Source organism: Phaseolus vulgaris, chromosome 9, assembly GCF_000499845.2.
Source record: "Phaseolus vulgaris cultivar G19833 chromosome 9, P. vulgaris v2.0, whole genome shotgun sequence".
Lineage (NCBI taxonomy): Eukaryota > Viridiplantae > Streptophyta > Magnoliopsida > Fabales > Fabaceae > Phaseolus > Phaseolus vulgaris.
In genome coordinates this window covers 13,596,814-13,621,879 of record NC_023751.2, presented here as the reverse complement: position 1 = coordinate 13,621,879, position 25,066 = coordinate 13,596,814, and the positions used below count along the sequence as shown (strand labels likewise).

The following is a 25,066-nucleotide window of genomic DNA, read 5'->3' as shown; positions in this document are numbered from 1 at the left end:
GTGCTTCCAAAGTGAAACAATACATCCAAAGTCTCAAGGCTGAAGTTAAAAGAAAATTATAACGTTTAAAAGGAACAAAAAAATGTAACACGGAAGGCTGAAGTCCAGCATTTTTAAATAAATGAATAGATTTTTAATTTCTGGCCAAGGCTCTGATTACATTGCATACCTAGATAGAATACAACATAAATGATAAATACAGGTAAGATGAGCTACATGATAATAGAATCAGCACGTCAAAACTTTACTCTTATCCTATCTTTAATAATTACAGTTTGTTGGTTTAACGGTAATTCTTCCACCTCCGATGGGTAGGTAATTAATATCATCAGTACCAAATGCATTCAGTGACGATGCCGATAAATCTTATGACAACTAAGGTTGCTGTCCATTTGAATGGGGAAACACTTCCGACTAGGCCGTGCACTCATTTAATTCCAGAGATTAAATATTGAAGCACAGTTTCAAGCAACAATCTTCCAATTGTAATCTAGATCAATTACTTCACCTGTAAAGTAAGAAACTGGGCACAGGGATATTCGCACAAAAATGCTGGGGGATCAATATCATCAGTATTTATAGCAGGGATTGCCATATCTATATCTTCAGCAGAAAAGGGAATGCTGCAAAAAAAAAAGTTGAAGGTTAAGAGAGGGGGGTCAAAGCTACCGTTGTTTCCAATATATTATAGGTCCTATGAGAACATTTTACCAGACATTGAATTAATGAGTAAGCAAAGAAAATCCTACACATCAGTGATTGTGGCAAACGTATTTTTGTGTCAACCCAAAGAAGAATTAAGTATGCAATGCAATATAACCTAAACACGCTACATGACATAGTCAAATTAGGCTTACTGGATTTTACTGAGTTTCAAAATTACATAATAGGTTATTAGTTTATTACCAAGTAGAAAATCACAAATAAAAAGCATCTTACAAATAAACTTTTCTTCATACCATGGCAATAATAAGAACGCCAATGGCTTGCTAAAACTACAAAGAACTTGTATTGTTGAAAGAAAAGTACCTCATATCATCGTCCAACAAGAATGAATTAGATGTCAAACCCTGATTGTCCTTGCTCACAAGGTCCCTCATTTCACTAACTACCTGTTCACCATATGTAGGTTAGAACTCCAAAGATACTACCACAACATAAAAGTATTTTAAATCAATTCAAAACACAACTTGCCTCGTTGGACACACTCTGGGTTCCATACTTGTCGTCCCAGTACATAGTACTGATTCGATAAATTTGCCTAACTGTTAATGCCTGTTAAAGTGAACTAGAAATAGGTTAACCTTCTATAACAGTATTATTTTCGGCAAAGTATAAATGAGAATATTGCACCTGTGATGCAGGTAAATAATCAAATATACACATAAAACAACAAAAAGAGGAATAATAAATAATAAATAATTAGGGGGGCAAGTTCCTCCCAATACAGTGAGGTACAGGTAAGTCGAGCAAAAGAGACACCACATATTTTCTTGAAAGAAACTAATAATTTAAGAAATAAATGTATCGATTACATTAAAGCAAATATTGACTTTCACATCTAGGTATATTATACCATGAAACAAAACTAGAATCAAATACCCACGGTTCAAGGTCATAAATTTCTTTAATTGCAGGTTCAGTTTCTCAGGCATATTCGCGAAACAACAGAACTTAAAAATCATTTGAGATGAAAAAAATATTCAGTTTAAAAGTGTGATAAAAGAGATGTTGCAATCATTTAGAACAATATAATGTTTATAATACCGGACAAAGATCCTGCCGAATTTCTTCCAAAGATTTCTTAATCTTCTGATGTATTACCTGTGCAATTAAAATAAATGAAAATAAATATGGCATATCAGTGCTATTTGAGAAAAAAAGTACAACTAAGGTAGTGCTTATACCAGAAACCCAACAGCTTGCCTTATATAATTCAGTTGGTGCCAGGATGTTCCTGCATACTAAATTTCAGAAGTACCTAGTTAAACCTTAAAACTATAATCATGAAGTAATAGCAAGCTCAGTTTACCTCCTCATTTGCATTAACTATCCATTTCTCCAGTTCTGCAAGCCCAGACTTTACATATTCACCATTTGAGAAAGTACAGCATTCACGTCGCAACAGAAGGCTAAAAGATATTATTGGCAAAATAAATTAAAAATTAGAAAACTGAACTTCAGAAAATCAATTCAATAAACATAGCAAATTACTGATTTGAGGCAACAGAAAAACTTCATCTAGTAAATAGGGGGTTTTACCTATTGAAGAGTGTAATATTGATGAAGGAAAAAACCTGAGTAACTAGCTTGCGGATGAAAAAGGACGGTACCTGTACACACAGCCTTTGGTAAGAAAAGATTAAGAGAAACAAATACATCACATTGAGTGGTTGATACCAATTAAAACAAACAGCTAAATTCATAACCATAAATTATCACTTATCATTTATTTTCTAATAGAAATGGGAACTTTACTAATTATGTTCCATAAAGCTTGAAAAATCAAGTTTCAACCAGTATAATGGCATAACTAAAAACAGGAAACAATTATATGACCAATGTTTCTGGTGGCACTGTTGAGATAAGTATTGGAACAACCTCTCCTAAAAATATAATAACATGAAAAATATATTATTAAGAAATCATAGCATCTAACACTTATACATCCCCATTCATGCAACTTTTACTGAAACATGATTATATTTTTAGACAAGAATTTATAAACATGAAAAAGTAAGAAATAAAAAGAGAACAAGAAATCCTCCAGAACTAAAGATGAGGCAGCAACAACAAAAGGAACAAGAAACATTACATGCCAACCTCTTCAAATATAACAAAGTCACCCAACTAAAAAGACTTTGAGAAAAACACCGCATAACTAGATAATGTACTCAATCCTAAAGGATCAGTTGAAGATAGTCAATCAAACTGGTCATTAAACGGTTAAGTGCATTGGTTCAATAATAAATGTGTGAACTGTGATCTAACCAGTAAAATAGATATTATTTTTTCTAAGTTATAACATTATATTAAAAAATGATGAACAAAAAACATGATCACAACATTAATAATTACATAAAGTAAAATTACATATATCATTTAAGTTCAACAGTACAACAATACCATTAGCAATAATAACATCTACAAATAGAAACTAAAAAAATTCATATAACTACCAGTCATCATAACATTCACCAAGTTTGATTTCATATTCAAACATGTTAGACATTTCTAAAATAAAAACAATTGTTTTGAAGAGCTAGTTAAACTGGTTGAACCACTGGTTTGCCCGAATGAAGACTGGTTTTAGCAGTTTTTGTTCCATTCTTTCATGGGATAGCTTTGTGGTTCCTTTGAACAAGATGGCAGGCCAGTTCACAGTTGGTCTAGTTTGGTTTTGATAACCACGGTTCAAATAAGTAAACTGTTACATTCTCTTATCTCAATGACCAAACAAATGCTTACAAGACTGGAATGGACAAAAATAGACCACATTGAATAGTGACAAACAAATCAATAAAGCAATAAATACCATACATGATTTACACGCATTCTGCTTATAAATGAGTCCAAAAATCTGATCATGTTGTCCCATTGAGCAACAGGTGATTGTGGAGGAAGCCCACCAGAAGATTTAGATGATTTTCCACCTAGCATCCGACCTGTTTTAGGTGCCTAAACAGTATCATATATAATAAGAAACATGATTTTGCAAAGTATCATTATGAAAGCTTGACAGCAACAAAAGCACTTCCCCACTTAGTGGGATTTGACGACATGAATCATACAACACTTTTATGTTTTAGCATAAACAAAAGTGGCACTTGTATAGTGATGCTATAACATTCTTTGATATAAAAAAAACATAATAGTATGAAAAGGAAAAATATATAGCAGCTGTTGAAAGAAAACAATCTACAAAGCAGTAAAATCATCTCATCAATGCAAATAATGGGTGCAATTGATCATCACTAGGCTAAACAAAGGTATCTCTCCCAGTCTCAACCATCCCCAAGGTTGCTTCAATTCTCATGTTTCACAACATCACAATAGCCACAAGAAAAGAAGTTAACCATCACAATCAACGTGTTTCCTTGAACAAGCAAATAAAAACACCCTTCGATAAACAATTTTTTTTCTCCATACAAGCAAAGTAGCCACAAGAACGAAGTTGATCATCAAAGTCAAGTTTGTTTCCTTGTACAAGCTAAAAAAAAAAACAACTCTTCAATTGTAAGAATTGTTTCTTTGCATTGCTCAATAAAATCTAATCCTTACTATGGAACTTAAATTGCAAAGTAATGAAATAAAGTCAAACAGCCATCATACAAGGATGCCAAACAGAAGAAAATAATTGATTGAAACCAAATGCAAACATGAAGTTTATGAAGCAAAGTCTAAATCAACACAAAACATATATATTTCATTAGTCTGGACTTCATTAAGTCAGTACTTCATAGCATTCAAAAACAGTGGTGTGGAGAAACCCGTGGCTGTTACACGGGCTACTGTCACAAAGCAGTTTAGTGTATCAGCAGCTGTTATGGACCAAATAGCGGCTGTAGCACTACAGTGCTGCTGTGTTGATTTCAAAAGAAGCCCTAAAGTAGGACTTTTTAAGGTGGGCTATATTTTTTTGATGAAAATTACAATTGTTTATGAAAATTACAATTGTATAGTAGAAATTTTTTTGATGACTTGAATTTAGAAGATGATAAATAATTTCCATTTAAGGAATCTTGTATTTGACTTTAGTTGGTATTTACTTGTATGCTTTTAAGACACTCAGGACTTTTCATTGTTAATTAAGAATGTCATTAATTTTGAGTAATTTTTATCATTTTCTAGATTTTAAATGTATAGTAAACATTATATAAACTATATACAAATTTCAAAACTAGCAGCAACTATAGCACTATAACATATTTAGGGCTGGGCTGGGCCCCCACAAACCATCATCCAGGATTTAAAACGTAATACCCGGTGGAACCAAGACTAAAACAGCAAAATATGACTAGGCAAATTTAGTGACACATAGCTTGTATCCCCAAAATATCAGCTAGGAATTAGAAATACCACCTGAATACATAATGTCAGAAGTGGAGAAAGCTCCTTTTTCAAATTATCACGTATAAGGCCAAAAATCTTCTCTACACAAGCAGTCAGCTGTTGTTTAAAAAGAATAGCTGGATATCTTGCTTCCACATGTACTGTATTATCATCATATCCAATAAGCTTCAATGGAGACCTCGGCTTCTAAAAAATGGCATCAAATCACACTGAATAAGGAGGTAGAAAAAGAAAGCAGGTGCTGGAAGACCACCAACTAGGGTGAAATGCAAAAATCTGAAGGGGAAAAAAATTCTTGGCGACAAAACCAAATAAATCAACAGCTATAAAGCATGCAACAACAGTCAACACAACCTTCAAAAGAATCCAATAATTACTATTTATATATTTCATAGAATGATCAGTAATTGTAAGCTGAAAATACAAAATAATGATGAAATCTTCAAACATTTCTAAACAATGAAAAAATAGGTGTTCTCTACTTTCTGCATCATTGAGCTTTCTCTTAGCAGAACCAGATAAGCAGAAGCTTGCTAAAAGAGGAATCTTTAGAAGAAAGGAAATGCCAGCAATAAGGTTTCAAAAGCGTCCAATACTACACGATCATTCAATGACTTTGTTCTGCATAGAATCATGGCACACGACTAGTACTGGAAAGGAAATTAGCAGAATCATGGCTCAAAACCAGTACTTAGAAGGAAATTGGTAGTTGGTAGCTTTGTAAAGTGAATTTATAATTCAGTTTGACAAGTTTAAGTGGAATTTTAGAGATTTAATAAAAAAAACAATTGATGTATCTTCACTTAACTGCATGAGATTTTGGGAAAGTTGGTTAATGACATGGTGTTTATGTAAGGAAATAAAAAATTGTTTGACTGATAACAATCACGCAAGTTATATTTCCATCACCTCTATTTATAACAATCAAACTCTATAAAATAAGAAAATAAAAATATGGTTAAATGAATAGCAAGATTTTAAAAATAATTTTCTTGTAATTACTATGGAAATAATGAAGATATTCCTAAACTAATAATAATCCTCTACTTACAACAGGTTTTTTAGATTATTGTCCAGTGGCCGAGAGGAGGTAGCTGTGTAAATAGAGTGTAAAACTACGAGCAGCACTTAGAGAGTGCACCATGTCTTATTTTATTCAATGCAACACGTGAACTTAATAAAGGAACCAAGGCACAATATGATAATGTGGAAACTTAGATCATTACACAGTACTATGCGGAATGCTATCCGTATACAACTTCTTCCAATCCAGTCATTGGAATTTATTATCTCAATAAATCTCTTTTTATGCTTTTCTTATGACAGGGATGGTGCCTGCCAAACAATTGAACTCTGCTTTATATTAACACGGTATTAAGTTTTAAGAAGGAATTAATATGGCACGGCATCAAAGCCTATGACCCTTTTCTATTCATGTGATTTGAGGTGATCTCCATGGTTTTTGTTGCTACTAATATTCACCGTCTAGTCTGGCAGGCCTTTTTGGAAGCTGAAATTACTTATAACACATGCATAGAAACATGAGAAGAGAAAACACCTCTACATCCGAACATTAATAATTCATAAGCTCATAACATAATAGATTATTAAAAATTCATCACATTATGCAATTGTTTGAACCAAGTTAATCATCACCAAAAAAATAGAAGAACATTTAAGATGCACAAGTGAGGGGAAAATAATCTGATATCAGTATACAAACTTTATAACTCACATGCCCAATTCTGCTGGTCAAGCCGGATGATCTGGCACAACGTTGAGCAGTGGCTGTTAAAAAGCCATTTGAATGCAAGTTCCTTTGCAAGAGGCAAAGAAGTGCAGATGTATTGGACAGCCAATATGGCAAGACAATGTCATCATCTCTAACCTGAAACAAATGACACTCCAATGAATAAATCTCATGTGAAAACTACACAAGCTACCGGCAATTCAAATACAGTACTATTACCTTTAGGACATCATTAATTCCATCAACAATGTAATCAAAAATGGCTGTTCGCTCAGATTCAAAGGCATGCCAATGATGAAGACATTTGTATATGATACAAGCTGCCAGCGGTTTACCATTTTTGAACACCAAATCCTCTTTGATACACCTAGAGAGCAGTTCATTGTTATCCTGCACAAGGCATGGTAATAAGCCTATAGGGCACAATGTTTGGCAAATTGCAGAGTCAATCCTAACTTCTGATGAATATGTTCAAGTATAAGAATCTCATGATAATATAGACCTTAAATTTATTTTAGTTATGTTACCGTTGTATTCATGCCAAAGTCAATTGAGTCTTACATTTCCTGTCTTTCATTTTGTTTAGCATAGGGATAACTAGATAAAGATAGGAGGAGCAAGAAATCCACCATAACAAATGATACGTGCTCCCACCAAAAAAGTAAAATTTTTGGGAAAGGCCTCAAAGTGATGATAATCATTGTAATCAGTGATAGTCTATTCCAAACCATGTGGCTAATGCCTATTTATCAAGGATGCAAATGAGAGAACAAAACACTACTTAAGTCTTCTAGAGACATGTGAAAGAAAGAATCTAAAACAAAACATAAACCCTTTTGATGTGAACAGAACAGACTAAAGCAGCTGGGAACTCCAGGTCAAGTGGTTTGCATAACGAGAGAAATGGCCTATATTGTTTATATCTTTCAAATAGAGTGAGTGCAAGTGAGAAAATAGAATAAAACAAAAGAGGGACATAAACCCAAGAATGCCATTAAACAGCACCAAACACCATGATTTAAGGGGTAAAAGAACAGAGTTCCTGCACTGAGCCAATACAGATCAATATGGCCACAATCGGCATCACCACAGGTACAACAACACAATGCGCTACAACAGTGTACCATTGAACGGTTCACAATCACAACACTCCAAGACACAGTTGACCTGGGTCTTAGTTCAATTTTCTGTTGAGCACTAATATCCGAAAAAGATAAAATTAAAAAATATGAAGTTTCCCTTCATTCCCCTCATCAAACTGAAGTATTTTATACCATCAATTTCATTACACCACTCACGTACTTACAACTTAGCTGCTTTTTCTTTGTGGCAACACAACTATAGTTTTGTGGACAAGCCAAGAGAAAAACAGCTAATCAGTCCCAATCCCAGTAGATTAAACGCACAAGTTTATTTGAACAAGGAAATTGTCAACAGACATCGACAATAATTGCAGCTATAGTGTGTCCCAGCCCCCTTTCACCTTCTAACTAAATCGAAAGAAATAAGCAATGACAATATCTGTTCCAGAACCTTATTCATTGAAGGGAACCAGATTGATTCTTCCAAGAATTTAGAATTAAATATTGCATGAATATATTGTAAACAGAGCAGTTCTTAATTGCTTCCTTTAGAGTAGTTTGTTATATATTGTATACAGAGCAGTTCTTAACAGCTTTCTTTAAGAGTAGTTTGTTACAAGTTAGTTAGATTGTGTACAGCTGTTATTAACAGCTATCTTTTGTACACGAATAGTTACAATAAAACCTTTAAAGCAGCCATATGAAATCTGAAAACAATACCTGGTGCCTCTCTGCTGTTAATTTTGATCTACGAGAGTCTGACAAACTTCCATGTGTAAAAGGGAGAATAAGTTTTGTAGGTGTGGGCGATTCCTGAATCAAATTGGATTCATTGAAAAACAACTATAATTGTGCTCAGTAATTATTGTCAACAGAAGCCAAAAATGTAGCATCTTACAAATGTGGGCTTTTGCTCAGTGCGCGGCACTGCATTTGAGTATCTCTGTTTCAGAAAAGCAAATTAAATAGATATGTCACAATGCCTCAATCAAATTTTTTGCATATTGCCTACATGGGAAATGGAAACCCGTAGATACAATTTATGTAAATGATAATTGATATCAACATGGAGTGTTCATCCTTAGTTTGCTCAGCTTTCTCTTCTAAATCTCCTGTGCCTTGGTCTTTACACAATAGATGGAATAAATGCTTGTCTTTTTGTAGAGGGATTGATTTTAAAATTTCTCATTTTTAGAGAAGGCAACCATTGTGCAGATAAACTTTTGTATAGTTTTTAGGAGTTTCTTGCTTTTCAGCATAGGTTTTGGCCTAGTCCCCATGTGTTTGTATTTTTTTTTTTCTGTTTTATGTTATCTTTCATGTGATGGCATATGGTAGTTGAAACCTGGGGTGTCAACCTATCTGAGATATTAGGTTTCATTGTGATGCCTAACTACGAGTTTTATAAATATATATATATATATATATATATATATATATATGTTGAGGATACTTACCTCTGAAAATGACTTTGTTAAAGATCGATGGTTACTCTTGGGAGATACAGTTAAGGCTTTCTGACGAAGCACGTGATTTTCATCTTCTAAACTCAATAGCTTTTCCTGGAGACTATATTAAAATTAAAATACAAGTAGGAAAATCAGAATTATAAACAAATATAAGTAAACTACTGCACAATATTCAAATTTTTAACAAGAATCAAACTCTAATAAAGGAAAAATAAAAAACCATTGGTAGGGGAAGATGAGATCCAACACCTTTGGCACTTGAACTAAATCAATTTGTAAAACAGGAGAAATGAAAGTAGAAGAGGCACCTTTTCACATCTTGCCCAAGTTGAGAACATTTGTGTTCAAACTCCCTCATTTTCATAATGGTATTGTCATGGTCTTTCCGAGCATTAACAAGCTCAAGCTCCAAAGTTGTGCTCTTCTTTTCAAAAGCATCCAATGAACCCTAAACATATGAGACAAGCAATCTATATAACATAATTTATTAGAGAAATCAGATAAAATAGAAAGTGAGGGATGAAAAATGTCATGAAAAAAGCATAAACTATTAAATGAATGGTCTCATATGTAACACGCCACTTAAAGAAAGAGCCATGTGAGTTTTAAGCATGGACAGTTCACAAACAGACCACACCTCATGCTGAAGCTGGAATTAATACATCATTCACAAGAATGGATACGCAGACCACATAATCATAACTGCTCAAGTACCATATCATCAACTAACTATCCCATATGTTTAATTTGTTGGGTAAAAAACATTTAAATGGTTTTGTATATAACAAGAGTACTAACAAAGCATGGGGGGTGGGGAACAATCCTATCCGAATGCAAAATGAATTAAGGAAAAAACTACAAAAAAATGTTGCACAAGCCAACACATGCCCTATTTTGAACACATTTTCAGTTACGTACAACAGATAACAGAGTAGACGTGACCCAAACAAAAAAGAGTATTATATGCTGGATGAAGATGTTGCAGCCGGTAAAAGCATGTACCATCCAACTACTTTGCTCCTAATCATAGAAGTAAAAAGTATTACCTAAAACCATAAAAAGAAAAATTGTTTGCTACTAATCCATGTTCAACCCATAAGCCATAAGCCTTAAAACGTCAGTACAAACTATGTAAAACCACATTTTCACAGCCAATGAACCCAAAAGTCAAGTAAAACATTTCATACTACATTGTCCCGTGTGATCTAAGACATGAGAAGTAAAACCAAAACCATTTCCAGCCACTTTGGCCATTAGTTAAAAAAACCCAAACTAAATGTTTAACCACATTTTTGACCCAGCCAAAACATACTGCAGACTGTCTATTCAATTTGTCTAACAGTAAGCCATCTTCAAATTTTAAATCTATCCCACATCATAGATAACAATGCTTAATTTCTGCAGTTTATAACATGAGCCTGCATTACAGAAGAGAATAGGTTACGCCACATTTTGGGGGGTTAGGCTTGAATGTCATCCCGAAAGCTTTTTGGACCTATCAGATTATAACAATATTATTGTATTAAATTTTTACTACAATTTGGAATTATATACCTGTTGGTCTATTTAAAGACTTAAACACCACTAGCCTACAAAAAAGATTAATCAGCTTAGGTATGCATGTAACACTTATGTAATAGGTTTTATTAAAACTAAATAGAGCTTTTTAATAGGCTTTCTGCCCAAGCAACGCCGCCTTGAAATAAAACTTAATATAAGGTAAACAGGCCTTAGGCTCTACCCCAATTTGCATACATCATGCAAATTAAAAGGATAACTTCTTGCCGGGAAACGATGTAGGGGAAAAGAATAAATTTGTAATGTAATTCAAGCTAGATTCTAGACACAGAAATAGAAAATCTTGCCATATAAATTACATGGTAAGAATAATTGAAATGCATTGTCAAAATAAAACAAACTCAATTGAACACAACTATTTAACAGAAGCACCTTTAAATGAGCATTTTCCCTTCGTACTTCATTCATTACAACTAGCTCTCTTTCTAAAGAAGATTTTTCCTTTACTGATAATTGCAACTGATTTTGCAAAACTGCATTTCTGTTGCACTCGTTAATTGTTGCAAGTTTAGCTGCATCTAATTCAAGATTCAGAGCCTCCACCGTCTTCTGTAATTTGGAAATCTCAACATGCTTAACCTCTTCATTAGAAATCTGCATGACAATGAAGAATACAATATCATAAGTTCCCCATATCTCATCATGTCACAAATACTTACCATATGCATAATCAAATTTTAAAACATCTCTTATTTTTTTGGATGTAATACCCTTATTTTTTTCTCAAGATGCAAACGCCATGTAAGCTCTTCCAATTGTTTCTCAAGTTTATTCTTAGCCAAACGCAAGGCTCCAGCTTCATTAGCCTCCTAAAGATAATTAAAAAAATTAAGGTGGTGAGAACAACTTCAAAATCATTTTTTCCTCTCCATGGAAAAAGAGAAAGAAAACCTTACTTGCTTAAGTCTACGAAACTCTCTTTTTGCTTGTCTGCGTCGCCAAAGGCATTGTATTGCTACAATTGAATATTGATGTTTTAGGAATGCAGATCGAACCTTGCACATCCTCCAATAGGCCTATGTATAAATGTTACATATTACAAACAAAATACAACATAATGTATGTTGTCAACCACACAAAAATGGTAAGCAATTGAAAGTAATGCAGGGAGCAATTGAAAGTAATGCAGGGAACAATTGAAAGAAAATTATGCATCGTCATCTTAAATAACACAATAACACACAAGCATAATTCAATGTTATGAACATAATATGAAAAAATAAAATGAAGAACATGCAATTGCTGTGACATTTTAAAGGTCATGTTACTACTCCATCTCTATGGTAAAAGACCTGAATGTAAGTGGCAGCTTTGTGCTCCTTTCTGTGCAAGAACCTTCGACGAGTTGTGAAACCACGAACATTGGATTGTACAATTATAGCAGAATAACATAATTTCACATAAGCATGCCTCATCAGACACATACGAAAGTATTTTTGAATAGAAATAGCTGCTGCTGTCTCCCGCTTAGAGGTATATATCCTTCGGCTAATGCAACCTTGTAAAAACAAAAGCTGATGAGGACCAGGACAGTTCCTCTAAAGTGAGGTGTACTTTGAAGATAAAGTTTAGTTATAAGCATTGATTAGAAAATCAATTATTGAGATTGTGAATCAATGCATGAACATTAAAAAAACTATAAAGATATGAAAACCACAGCTGATTTTCTAATTAAAATTCATAAAAGAAATGTACAGATCTGAACAGTAATATAGCTGTTGCTGCTGCACCCTCCTTGCTCCAGAGGAGCTAAATCCTACAAACATTTGACCGATTCTAAATCTAAATGACATGCATTCTTTTAAGCTGGAAAGGAATGTGTTATGTTCCATACAAAATCACTTCTGAGAAATATTGATTGATCACAAGTTTTAAAAAAGTTTAAAGGGAAATTTTAGTTAAACATAAATAAATCTAACCCCTGCAGCATGCTTGAAGAGAAAGTACAGCAGCACGAATTGAGATGAAATCCCTGCGTGCAATAAACGTTCTCAGTTGACGCTGAATACATCTTGCAGCATTGTCCAAAACTTCTGCACGTCTAGAGTCTAAAATGCAAATTTGACCAGCCCTGAGAAATACTTTGGTCCTACCTAACTGAATAGTAACAAAGATTAAAATTAATTAAAAGAATAACCAACATAAATTGATTTAAGCTTTCAGACCAAGAGCTGAACAACAACAGTATGCACGGTCCCAAAGAAGCACACCTGAAAATTCTCAAGCTTTAGCTTTTGCAATATTTTCAGAGTTACAGCTTTGTCATCGTAGCTGTCAGCACAAAAATTGTAAGCAAAGCATTAATGACAAGTGAAAAAAATTATCAAATAAGAAACTTGAATTGCTGCATTTGCATTGACATAAGTAAAATTGAATGTATAATAGTACTAACAATCCAATAATGCAAAATAATAGATGTAAACAAGATGAAAAGAAAGACTCACAAATTTCAATAAGATGTACTCAGAACATACGCACACAAATGCACACCACAGCACACAACACTCACAAGACTCAGACACTCCTCTTAAATGGTGTCTATGTCTAGACACCGACACTCATACGACATGTATCGGAAGTTTCTAATTCAAAAAAATATTTGTTGGACCTCTAACAATTCTAGCACGGTTCCAACACAATTTTAAAAAGGACAAATACATTAATTTTCTAAAAACTCAAACTTATTGTATAAATTTTTATTATGATTATAAAAATAAAGAACAAATTCTTTTGAACTAGCCATGAGAAATATCTTTCTACCACAGAAAAAAGAAACTAAGACATACTTGTGCATATAAATCTCTATTATAAATTTATATAATTCATAATTATAAGTGCCCCCGTGTCCTACATTTCAAAAATCTCTATTATATGTCGGAGTGTCTGTGTCTGTGTCGTACCAGTGTCCGTGTTAGTGTCTCAACTTCAAAACGAGGAAGATTATAGAGGATAAGAGAACTAAACAGAATTATTAAATTCTGTTTTGACAGCTGTCACTACAATAGTTATTACATTATTTCATCACCAATATTTTAATAACCAGACCAAGTTCGCTATTTTATGCCAATAACCAACTAGCCCACAATATGGCCAAGACCAACTTTTGAACTAATATTTAACCAAACAAGCCGGCCAGTCTAGGAGAAAATAAGAGAAGTAATCCCAGTTTTATGGGAGTAATTTAAAGCTTCCTATTACTTAAAAAAAAGAAATCAGTAAAGAATCAACTATACAGTTAAACTAAACTGAGTTAATCCATAAAATTAACAAAATTCACCTTCCATCCATAAATTCAGGAGATATTAATCCAAAGCGATCTACAAACTCTGAGTAAATCCTTCGAGTGGGGTAACCTGCCAGACTTATTCTAACAGCCTCAAGGACACCCTAAAAAAAATACAGCCATGGAAAAAATGTATGTGATGTGACCATACTAAGAAGTAAATTTAGACAAGAAAAAACAAGATAATTATGGCAGCCTTGTCAGTATGAAAAAGTGAACCAAACCCGCTGCAATTTTTGTATGCACAAAAACATGTAGGAATGGGACTCAATTTTCCATGAGAAAAGATTAGTAATTCTGGTCCCATCTTAGAGAATTAAACTAAGAATGGAGTTTTTCATTTCCTTCAACCCACTGAAAACATAATACATAGGGACTGGTTATAGTGCATGCTTTCACAGGTACAACCATACTAACACAGATAACAGACTTAACAAACTATGACATCTGGCAAAACAAAACTGAGAATAGATTGTGTAATAAAAATGATAAATGTAACATTTTTTCTATTGTCTAATAAGTATTATATAAACCATTTCAAATTTGAGCAGGAAAAAAACTACAAGTTTAATAAGCCAGACTCATTGAAAAGTTCAACGCACTAACACAAAAGATATTCACCGCCATTAAGAGGAAAAATCTCAAAAGTAACTTAAGTAAAACTAAACAACTGCTTTGACTGAGTAATCAACAAACAGAAATCAAGGAAACAAATTCAATAATTGGCATACTGACAATACATTTCTTTACAACTCTAGGTGAACAACAAATAGTAAAGGAGTTTGAATATTTAACTACAGACCCCACATCGTAATTGGTGTATAACACTAGTATTCTCAAACTTTTGTGGTTGATTCAAAGAACTTGGCTTGACACAACGAATGTAATGAGGCTCTGTTGTGTTGAGTGTTTCCATGAGTGCTTGAAGTTGTTGCTGAAGTCCCCATCCACCAATGTTATACACAGGACAAGAAACAGAAAAGGATCAACATCACAAAATTAATGTTCAAATACTTAGTCACATATACTATTTGTTCATAATAATGATTCCCATAAAATTCATTAACTCGCAAAAGGAAATAGACATTCACACCTTAAATCTGGAAGCCACAGAAGAAAACTTGTATGATGACCTTGAAGATTCCTCTGTTAGCAAAGGAAAAAGAGCCGACACAAAGGGCAACTTTGAAGAGGACAATAGATTACAATGTTCTACAACTACATAATCACGATTTTTGTCTAAGAACGTGTCTGTATGATAAGTGACCTGCATAAAAATATTAGATGATATACAACCAAAATATTTCATTTTCAAAACAAGAGAAAGAACAGAAACATTACATTACCTTTCCAGCATAATGAGAAAGAGTAAAATCTGTTTCTGAAAACTTCTCCTTTTCTAACCTTGGGTGTGACAGGAAGTGTTTAAACAACTTAGTAGAGAATGTTTCATGCGTTGATTTTGGAAACATGCTGAAAGGAGACAAATTAAAGATTAAAAATAATTTATAAGGGGGGTAACACATAATTACAGACCAATTCGGGTTAAAAAAATCAAATTGTACCAAGCTTCATCTAACAGAGCAATGATCCCAATGGGCTTCTGCAAAAGAATGCATCATGTACATGAGAAACTGAAATCCAGAGAAAAGAAATGACTATACATAACAATGACGAAAGCAACGGAAATTAATTTCCAAATGTAGCTATATTCATTTGGTATGATTAAAATTATGTGAACCCTAATATGCAGATCTTACCAACTAGTTCTTTCAAAAGAACCCATTCCAATACTTATTCCCAACATTATGTCAAAATCATATATATGTTAGACCCAAATATTAGACAAAAGGCACAGAATAAGACACAAAGAATTTGATATAATGTGGTCTAGTTAAGTATTTGTTTTCTGTTTCAGAGAACTAATCTACATACCACCTGTATCCTAGGGCCTTTATATTTGTGATTTCAGTTGCCAGTCACTTTCAACCAGTTGTAACTGAAAAAGTTATTCAGGCTTACCGATCCTCTGTAAATAGAGACTAGTAATTTTAATTCAGTTTTTTCTCTCACCAATGAAATTAGAATTCTCTCATTTCTCATGCTTTGTGTATCGATTTATAATACTTCCTAATGCAAATTCTCCTTTCAATTTCAGTCTTGCCGCCTACTGAAATAAAATGACAAGTACATAGCTTAATCACAATACTTTATCCATCAATATTATTGAAAAATATTATCCTTGTATCATATTAAGCATGAAACAAGGAAACTATATGAAATGAATAATATATGAGAAGATAGAATCAAAAAACCTCCTGCTAAATAAATGATTTAGCAAAAACCTTTTCAATCAAATCTAAAACATCTTGGTTGTCGATAAATTCAATGTAGCTCCAGTTAATTTCTTCTTTGGTGTATTCCTCCTGCTCCATCTTGAAAACATGCTGGAAGAAATTACAAGCCGCAAACAAGTTAAAAGAAAATTTTAAAAGATAAAAGAAACTCACATTTGCATTAAGACACCTAGGCATTGTGTTAGGATGAATATCAAGTAGCTTCTAATTAGCCAACTAGCATATTTCGCAAAAAAAAAAAGCTACTAGAGGTGTTTCATAGGAAGCTATTTGAAAAAGTTATGTACTTAAAATCTTAAATTTCATAAGCAGAAGACTCTCTTGCCAACTGCGTACAGGATATGATAGGACACATGATACTATTTTGGTTTTATGACTTGTTTGGTACACCAAAATATAATTACATTATCCTACTATATATTTACATCCTTCATCACGTACAATCTCTATCCAATAGAAAGAATTGGGTTAGGAAACAACAACATAGAATATTGTGTAAAAGATATTTATACATAATAGCAATAATTCATATATATAATATATACTATATAATGTATGTAATAACACATAGAACTGTCAAAGTGAGGCCACAACTCGTGGGCCAACCCAGCCCAAAATGTGGAGCTGTGCCATAAAATTGTTGAATCTTACAATGGATCAAAATTGACAATAGGGTCCACTCAGGCCCAACCCTTGGTGGTTGGTCTGCCCATCAGTCCATCTGTCTTACTCAACCGTACACCACTGTCCAGCCCATCCCAACTCTATCTGTCACTCAGCCTAGCTCAGTCTTCCTCTCCTCCTCACTCAAAGCACCCTCTCACTTAATCAAATTCACTCACCTTCTCTCATCTCACTTGAAAACGAAGAACAGTAACAAAGGTACTGCCACATGCACTCCTCTGTATACCACCACCACGACAACCTTCCATAATGATAATGACAAGTGACCTTCCGCAAGCAATCATCTTCTGCTGCAAGTGACAAACTCCCCTCCAGCCTGTGAAAGCCTCCACGTTCAGCCTCCACCATGACAGCCTCCTCTTGTTTGCAACTTCCTACTTCCATTACCTTTTGGTGTTCTAAACCTATTTTTTTAAATCCAAGTTGATCAATCCGTTTAACCCATAAACCCATGGTGAGCCAAACTAGGCTAGATTTTTTCTGTTTCTTTCAGATTGACCCAGCCGAGCCAATCCATTAAGATAAGTTGCCAAAGCGGGCTAAGCGAGACAAGTTTAACTGGTCTGTTTTGACAACCCTAGTACACATTCATATACATAGAAAATTTGCAAATTAATATATATTACTAATTAATATTTTAAAAACTAAATTAAATAATTAATATTATAACATTTATCATATATAGACAGATATGTTTCTTTTTCATTTTTTTCTTAACAATTTATTAAAATCTCAAATGTCCACTTTGTCATTTATCTTTTAGGTATTTTCTTATTTAAATTTTCCTACTTAGAAAACAAAACTAAGTATAAAAATTTAAAAGAATATTAAAGACGATATGAAAAGCTACAAAAATATTTCAAATTATTTTTTTAATACTGTGCAATTATGATGAAAGAGTAATATTGGCATACACACAATGTATATATATTTTTTCATATCATGATATCCTTTAATCCACCTTGAACATAACATAAAATAACATTATCTAACAATTATTTGGTGTGCATCAACATTGAAATAGTATACAAGTTTGTCAGACTCTTTTTCTATCGCACTCTTATTTAACTGTTACAGCTTATCATATCTTATCACACCCTAAGATCTCATAAAAGTAGCATGTCTCATGTTGCATGATATTGGGTGAGTTTGTCTGCTTATTTTTAAACAAGTGTTTTTTAATGAAATAAGCAGAACACCTACTTCTTCTGTGTTTGTTTAATCCGTTTATTTCCAAAATAAGCATTTTTCTGCTTTTTTTAAATAAACAAATCCTATCTGTTTCTAAAGAAGTGATTATTTAAAAAAATGCTTATTTTAGAAACACTTATAGTTTGAACAAACTGGCTCATTTTTTCCAATAGTTTCCCTTTTAGTGTTTCAAAATGATACTTTTTATTGTTCCCTTAATTAATTAATACCCTCCATTTCAATCAATTATATGGCCGTACTCAGTTATTCTATGAAATATACCATACTAAAAATAATAATAATAATAACAATTTATGCATTCAGTTATTTAATTTTTAATTATATATACACTTTCATATCCTTTCATCCAAATTAGATGTATCAACTGGTTGATTAATTATACCAAAAACTTCCAATCCAATCATGGAACTAGGCAACTTTCAGTTTTGAACTCCCCCAACTTTTGACTCTTGCTCTTTAGCTTTCAACTAATTATACCAAATGAAGCCATTAACTTGGAGAAAGCAAACTTGCATACCTGATTAAAATGTTGCTGAAGCTTTTCATTAGCAAAATTGATGCAGAATTGCTCAAAACTGTGAAAGTGAATAAAATAGGATCAACCAAAAGAATCAAGTCAACAAAGTTACAAATTAAAATAAAAGCAACAGAAAGTACAATTTAATAATCAAAAACTCAACAGGGAAAATAAATCAATAGATGGTACAAGTCAACCTCAAATCTCAGCAGCACAATTCATTTTTTCTATCAGTGGAAGTGCTAACATTTACAAGAGTGTTATATACAAGTGGTGAAGTATTCACAAAACACTAAGAAAGGTATTCACAATTCATGTTTTCAACCAGGATATATTTCAATAATTCAAATTCACAGTTAACCCACTCACTTCAACTTACCACCGCGCATATAACCTAAAAAAATTAAATATACTCCCAAGAGATAGTTAATTCACAACAGATTACCTATTATACTTAAAACATTCAAAACCATATATATCCAAGACTCCAATTTGCATCTGGGAATTGATATCTTGGCCCACAGAACTATTGATCTTATCAACAAGCCTGGTAGGGTATCAAATAATTAGTATTCACCGTAATATGCGCATGATAGAATATGTTGATCAATTCTGCATTGAACATAAGCATACCAATCAAATAAACGAGCATAGACAGTTTTTGCCAAAGTATCCCGGCCAGCAACAGCAGCATTACAATCAAGAGCTTTGACAATATTTCCTTCTCGAGTTTGTATTGAACGTGTACATAATGTTGCAAGCAGTAGGTTCAAATCACACCTAGATATGGAAAATTTGTAGACATTCCATTAAGTTTAACATAAAGGACAAAAGGTGAAAACTTACATAAAATCATGTCTAGTCATTACAAGTCAAGGAAAATAACCAAGTAACCAACCATCCATCTCATTCTGCTATTTTTTATCTTTTTCTCAAAGATAAATGATAATTCAGCAACCTGTTCAGCGAAAATCCAATCTCTCACAGACTAGGGAAACCAAAGCTAATTAATCTAAAGCTTCGTCTCCTTCTACATACAAATTCAGAAAACTTAATACTAACTATCTTAGCAAAGCCAATACCCAACAGTAGTTGAAAACTGTATTCACTATACACCTCGGCATTTCATAGTCATTGCACTAATGAGCAGTTCTAAAAAACTTTATTAACCATTGACTTTCCATCAGGTTTATACACTGTTCATGCACCCTACATAGTCATATTATCAGAATCTTACGTACACAAATATCATGAACATTTAAAAAATAAATCAACTTGAAAGCCAAATGCAAATGAGAGAAATGTAGTTAATTAAGCCAAGTTAAATAATGTTCCTAACAAAAATCAGCTACCTGAAAAGATTGGCAGCCATCTGCAAATGAAATCTTGATTTATCATCTTTTAATACTGATGAATCATGCTCTTTACCAGGAGAAAATTCAATGTTTCCCAAATGTAAAATTGCAGCTAAGGTGCAAAATATGGCTTCCTGACAATAAAAAGAAAGGATAACTGTAAGAAAAAGGGTAGCATATCAACAAAACTAACCAAGATAGCATAGAACAAAGCAAACACTAGCAGATAGCATCATCAAACCTGATCCTCGTGACTTATGCCAACAATATCCATTGCTCTCCGCGTCTTCATGTACTCTTCGGCACTGTTTATGCCCTCTAATTCATAGACTTTACTTTGATTCAAATAGTGGAAGTGACTTGGATGTTTCAACTTATACTTCTCTACATCCTAAAAAGAAGGCATTCCAATAAAAAAGTATAACAATAATATGATATACTGAAAACAGTAACCAGCACATGCACCTGTATGCTGAATATTAACACGTAAAGATATAATTGCATAAATACTTCACCATGGACTGCATACCCTTTCGGATGCACACAATTGATAAAAGCAGTGATAATTTCGTTCTGGATCCGTTATCTGCACTACTCGTGATCTTTCTAGTAAGTAAGTTCTGATTGCAGCACCAGATATTCTACCATTTGAATCAAACTGAATTTCAACAAACTTCCCAAAACGGCTGCATTGAGAATAGAAATAATGAGGCAATGACCAAGAAAGAACTTCAATAAAATAATATTTTAAAAATAAGATATTATCTCACAAAACTGACAGACTTAAGTAGTATTCTTCCACTTTACCCACTTAAACCTCAGACTTTAATCTCAAATATCAATATCACAATTCCTATTTTCAGTCCTTCTGAATCTAATTCCCAGGAAATACACAAGGGAATAAAATTCTACGATGTCACAGAATTCTCTTCTCACTTGCATATTTTGAGATTTTATGCAACAATGGTGCAGTCTGTGGGTGTAATCAAGTGAAACTGAGCAGAGCCAAGCACTAGGCTTAACTTACCAAAAGATTGGGTGGCTCAAGCTTGGCTTATTTATTTTAATGAGCCTCACTAAAGTTGGACTTGGCTTGTTTTAAGAATAATAAAACTTTGATTTTTCTTTTTGACTCATTTATAACATAATTTTTTAATGTGAAAAAATTCCTTCAATCATTTTTAACTTATCAATTTATTAAGCTGAACATCTTAGTACTAAATAATAATCTAAACACAAAATGTACTAAAATGTGGTATGATATTGTCAAAATCAAATCTATGTAATTATAATATTTTATGATACACACACACATGAACTATTCATGATGTAGACCTTGTAAAGTTGGGCTTAGCACATTAAAATAACCATGCCTAATATCAAGCTTGAGTTGATTATTTAATAAATTAAGTAAGCTTGGTTGATCATTCATTGATTCGTTCAAATAGCTTAGCTTATCTATACCCCTGGTGCAGTCCCCATTCACTATGCTAGTAAAGTCAGGCTTTATATAACTGGCATTCCATGAAATGGCCCTTATTAGGTACATAACTATGTTTCTATGAAGTCAACTATTGTTTTGGGTGGATGGACGGTAGAAAAAAGAGACAAGATTGTGCCTTTAAATAGCATGCTTTAGTTAATTAAAAGATAAGAAAATATCACAAGACAGACCAAAGAAAAATTATAAGCTTCTTTCTTAAATCAAAGTGCAAAGTGAAATACTACAAACTATAGAGAACCAAGTTCACCTTGAATTGTCATTCCTGACAGTCCTTGCATTGCCAAATGCCTCCAAGAGTGGATTCGACTGAATCAAGCAAAAAGTTTAATCAGCATTCCTTATTGATGGCTAAATGGAAGTTAGAAGAAAAATAATTCTCAACGTGATCAATTGAGTTCAAAAATAGCCTACTTCAAGAACTTGTTGTTCAACTGTTCTGTCATCACCAGCAGCACGCCCACCAACAAAGGTAAGATATTGCATAATCAATTTTGTAGTCTCAGTTTTCCCAGCACCACTTTCACCACTAACCAAGATAGATTGGCTTTGACCTCCATTCATCATAGCTCTATATCATGCCCAACAAAAAACTCACTACTTGCAACATGAAAAGGCAAGGAGTAAATATGACAAAAAAAACAAGCAATGAACAAGACCAAATACATACTAACCGATAAGAAGCATCAGCAACAGCATATACATGTGGACTAAGCTCACCAAATGGAGCTCCCTTATACTGCTCCATCATATGGATATCATACAGATGAGGAAGCTTTGTGAATGGGTTTACAGCTATTAAAATGCTCCCTGTATAAGTCTAAGAGAGAAAAACAAGTCATCGAAAAAGCATAAAATAGTACACAATGCAATGTGAAGGATAGGCCTAATAGTCACCACAAAATGTGTGTGTTGGTGAATAAATAAATACATAAATACATATAAATCACATTGATATATTAAGTAAATGCTACTACTTATGTATTAATTTTTTATCAGTATTGGCTCCCTGAACAAGTGTTGCACCTCAAATAAAATACTGGAAAAGCCCTCATAAATGAAAACACAGATTATTTACCTTCATACATTAATATATGGTGGCAACAAAAACACATATGTCAGCTTATCACATTTATTCATATTCAAATACCAGAAAATTGGGAAGTGGCCAGGAACAATAGTTCCATACCCAAATGCAATTTGGACAGTAATAATGAGAGTTTAATTGCCATGAATTGTCAATGTAAAAAACCTTATACTACTGTTCAATCAAAAATCATCACTGAGGTGAATTATAAAAGAGTTATTTTAAATATATGACCAATCAGTGCTAAAAATGTTAGTTATTGCGAAAGATGGCAAACGTATTATATGTGACAACTTGTAATTGAATGATCGTGTGCGAGTGTACAAACTAATTACCATAAACAGCAATACATGATTAGGTGACAATGTAAAATACTTTACAATCAATGCATTTCAATTAAAATGTAATGAAAAATCCTACATTGGCAGCATTGTACAGAAAATTGGATATCATTTCACTAACGTGCTAATCCCCTAATGCCAACTCGGCTCACCAAACGCCAGTGGACCTTTTCGATTTCACACAACTCAATAACACAACTATAGACTCGTGTTCATCGCGTCATCGAACAGATGAAGATTAAGAACATTAAAAAACCCTAACTGTCCATCTAGTCACCAAAAAACCACTTCACTAAAACTCACATAGATATCATTCAGCGCATATCTTCTGCGGAGATTGTACAACACCCCTGGCTCATTCAAGTAAGCCAACCTCGTCATGTCTTCGACACCTCCATGCTCATCTTCGTCCGCGTCCCTGGGAAACACGTTCTCCGAAAGTGCAATAACCTGCAGCAACATCAACACACCTCACAACTTCTTGATCCAAATAATGCACCGGCATTCACAACTGCAAGCAGCGGAAATTAGGCAGAAACAAAACCCTGACCTTCTTGCCAGAATCGGTGGCAACGGTAACATTCTTTCCCGAAGATCCGAGTACTTCAGCAGGAATCCAAGCGAAGTCTCTGTCGTGAACCCAAACCTTAGTGCCATGGCGCAGATTCATGATTGGTGCCTGCAATGGGGAAATGAAGGAAGGGGAACGAGAAGGGGAACAAGAAGTGGAAAGTGAAACCCTAGAGAGAAGGTGGAGAATGAGAGGTTCTAACAGGCACGAGGTTGAAGTAGTTTTCTTCTGTTCTGTTATGCTGAAAATTGTGGTTCCCGCCCCCGCCCTACCAGGTGTGGACTATGAGTCAAAAATGGCGAAACTGTACGGTATTTATATCGTATTCGACACGTCACCACCGTACCCAGTTTTTGGCTTTTGGTTTTCTTCCTCTTTTCACTCGCGGTTTCGCTTTACCGTATCATCCGCTTCTTTCTTTTTGGATATATCTGCCATGGCTGCACCAAATTACGTTACACTTTTAAATTAAAATTAAATCGATTCTTATTATCTCACTAGTAACTTACGTTTTTAAGCATTAATGAAATTTATTTCACCACGATCATGTTTTTAGATTCAACTTCTTATAGAATTTGAATTCAACATCTTAACTTTCAGAATTTCTCTTACAATTGAACCTTTGTAATATTTTTTTAACAGCCATGATTTTTTAAAATTAATAAAAATAAACAACGCGAAATAAATCAATATTTTGATAGTTTATGTGTTTTTCAATAATTTACAATTTAAAATTCATATTGACAGTGCGTAGCGTATATATTAAAAAAATACTTACAAAATTGTTATAATTATCACAGTAGATTTATTCTGTTATCTCGTGATGTCGTGATACACTGAAACGGACACTCATACAACACGGATATGAAAATACGTAAAAATTTTGGGGATACGAATTTATATATTATATAATTATGAATTATATAAATTGACAATAAAAATTTATATGTACAAGTATGTTATAGATTATTTTTTGAAGCGGAAATATGTTTTTCATAACTGGTTCACAATGTTTTGTTTCTTAGTTTTATAATCATAATAACAATTTATTCAATAAAATCTAAATTTTGATAAAATTAATGTATTTTTCCTTTTTAAAATTGTGTTAGAACCGTATTAGAATTGGACACTTCACGGATACGTGTCCTACAGGTGTCATACGAGTGTCGGTATCCAACACGAGTATCGGACACCACGCCATTTAAG

At 33.4% G+C, this 25,066-nt stretch overlaps 1 protein-coding gene across 4 annotated transcripts; it reads right to left on the bottom strand.

Moving 5' to 3' along the window:
* Positions 1-85: 85 nt before the first annotated feature.
* LOC137820336 (myosin-15) lies at positions 86-24,262 on the bottom strand. 4 transcript variants are annotated; one of them, XM_068624366.1, is made up of 39 exons: positions 24,063-24,262; positions 23,840-23,968; positions 23,593-23,739; positions 22,536-22,681; positions 22,276-22,432; positions 22,112-22,170; positions 20,890-21,046; positions 20,602-20,751; positions 20,358-20,494; positions 19,639-19,785; positions 19,451-19,552; positions 19,006-19,063; positions 16,581-16,682; positions 15,801-15,838; positions 15,582-15,708; positions 15,329-15,502; positions 15,038-15,169; positions 14,230-14,339; positions 13,163-13,223; positions 12,872-13,049; positions 12,245-12,450; positions 11,849-11,968; positions 11,663-11,761; positions 11,325-11,546; positions 9,683-9,822; positions 9,363-9,474; positions 8,804-8,848; positions 8,626-8,718; positions 7,043-7,213; positions 6,809-6,961; positions 5,083-5,259; positions 3,541-3,678; positions 2,263-2,333; positions 2,033-2,132; positions 1,908-1,964; positions 1,768-1,824; positions 1,191-1,275; positions 1,030-1,108; positions 86-623 (listed from the first exon to the last, which is right to left on the bottom strand). In XM_068624366.1, the coding sequence occupies exons 2-39, from the start codon at positions 23,957-23,959 to the stop codon at positions 500-502; spliced, it is 4,551 nt and encodes a 1,516-aa protein (XP_068480467.1). In that variant the 5' UTR covers positions 23,960-23,968; positions 24,063-24,262; the 3' UTR covers positions 86-499. The 4 variants fall into 4 exon arrangements, with proteins under 4 accessions (XP_068480467.1, XP_068480468.1, XP_068480469.1 ...); XM_068624367.1 differs by having other exon boundaries at positions 1,030-1,112; positions 1,195-1,275; XM_068624368.1 differs by having other exon boundaries at positions 23,840-24,142.
* Positions 24,263-25,066: the final 804 nt, after the last annotated feature.

Excerpts from the sequence above, each read along its gene's own strand:
- LOC137820336 (XM_068624366.1), bottom strand. The coding sequence starts at position 23,959 with ATGAATCTGCGCCATGGCACTAAGGTTTGGGTTCACGACAGAGACTTC. Across the intron at positions 8,849-9,362 it reads TAACAAAGTCATTTTCAGAG|AGATACTCAAATGCAGTGCC; the intron begins GTAAGTATCCTC and ends TTTCTGAAACAG. Across the intron at positions 7,214-8,625 it reads TAACAGCAGAGAGGCACCAG|GATAACAATGAACTGCTCTC; the intron begins GTATTGTTTTCA and ends TGCCTTGTGCAG.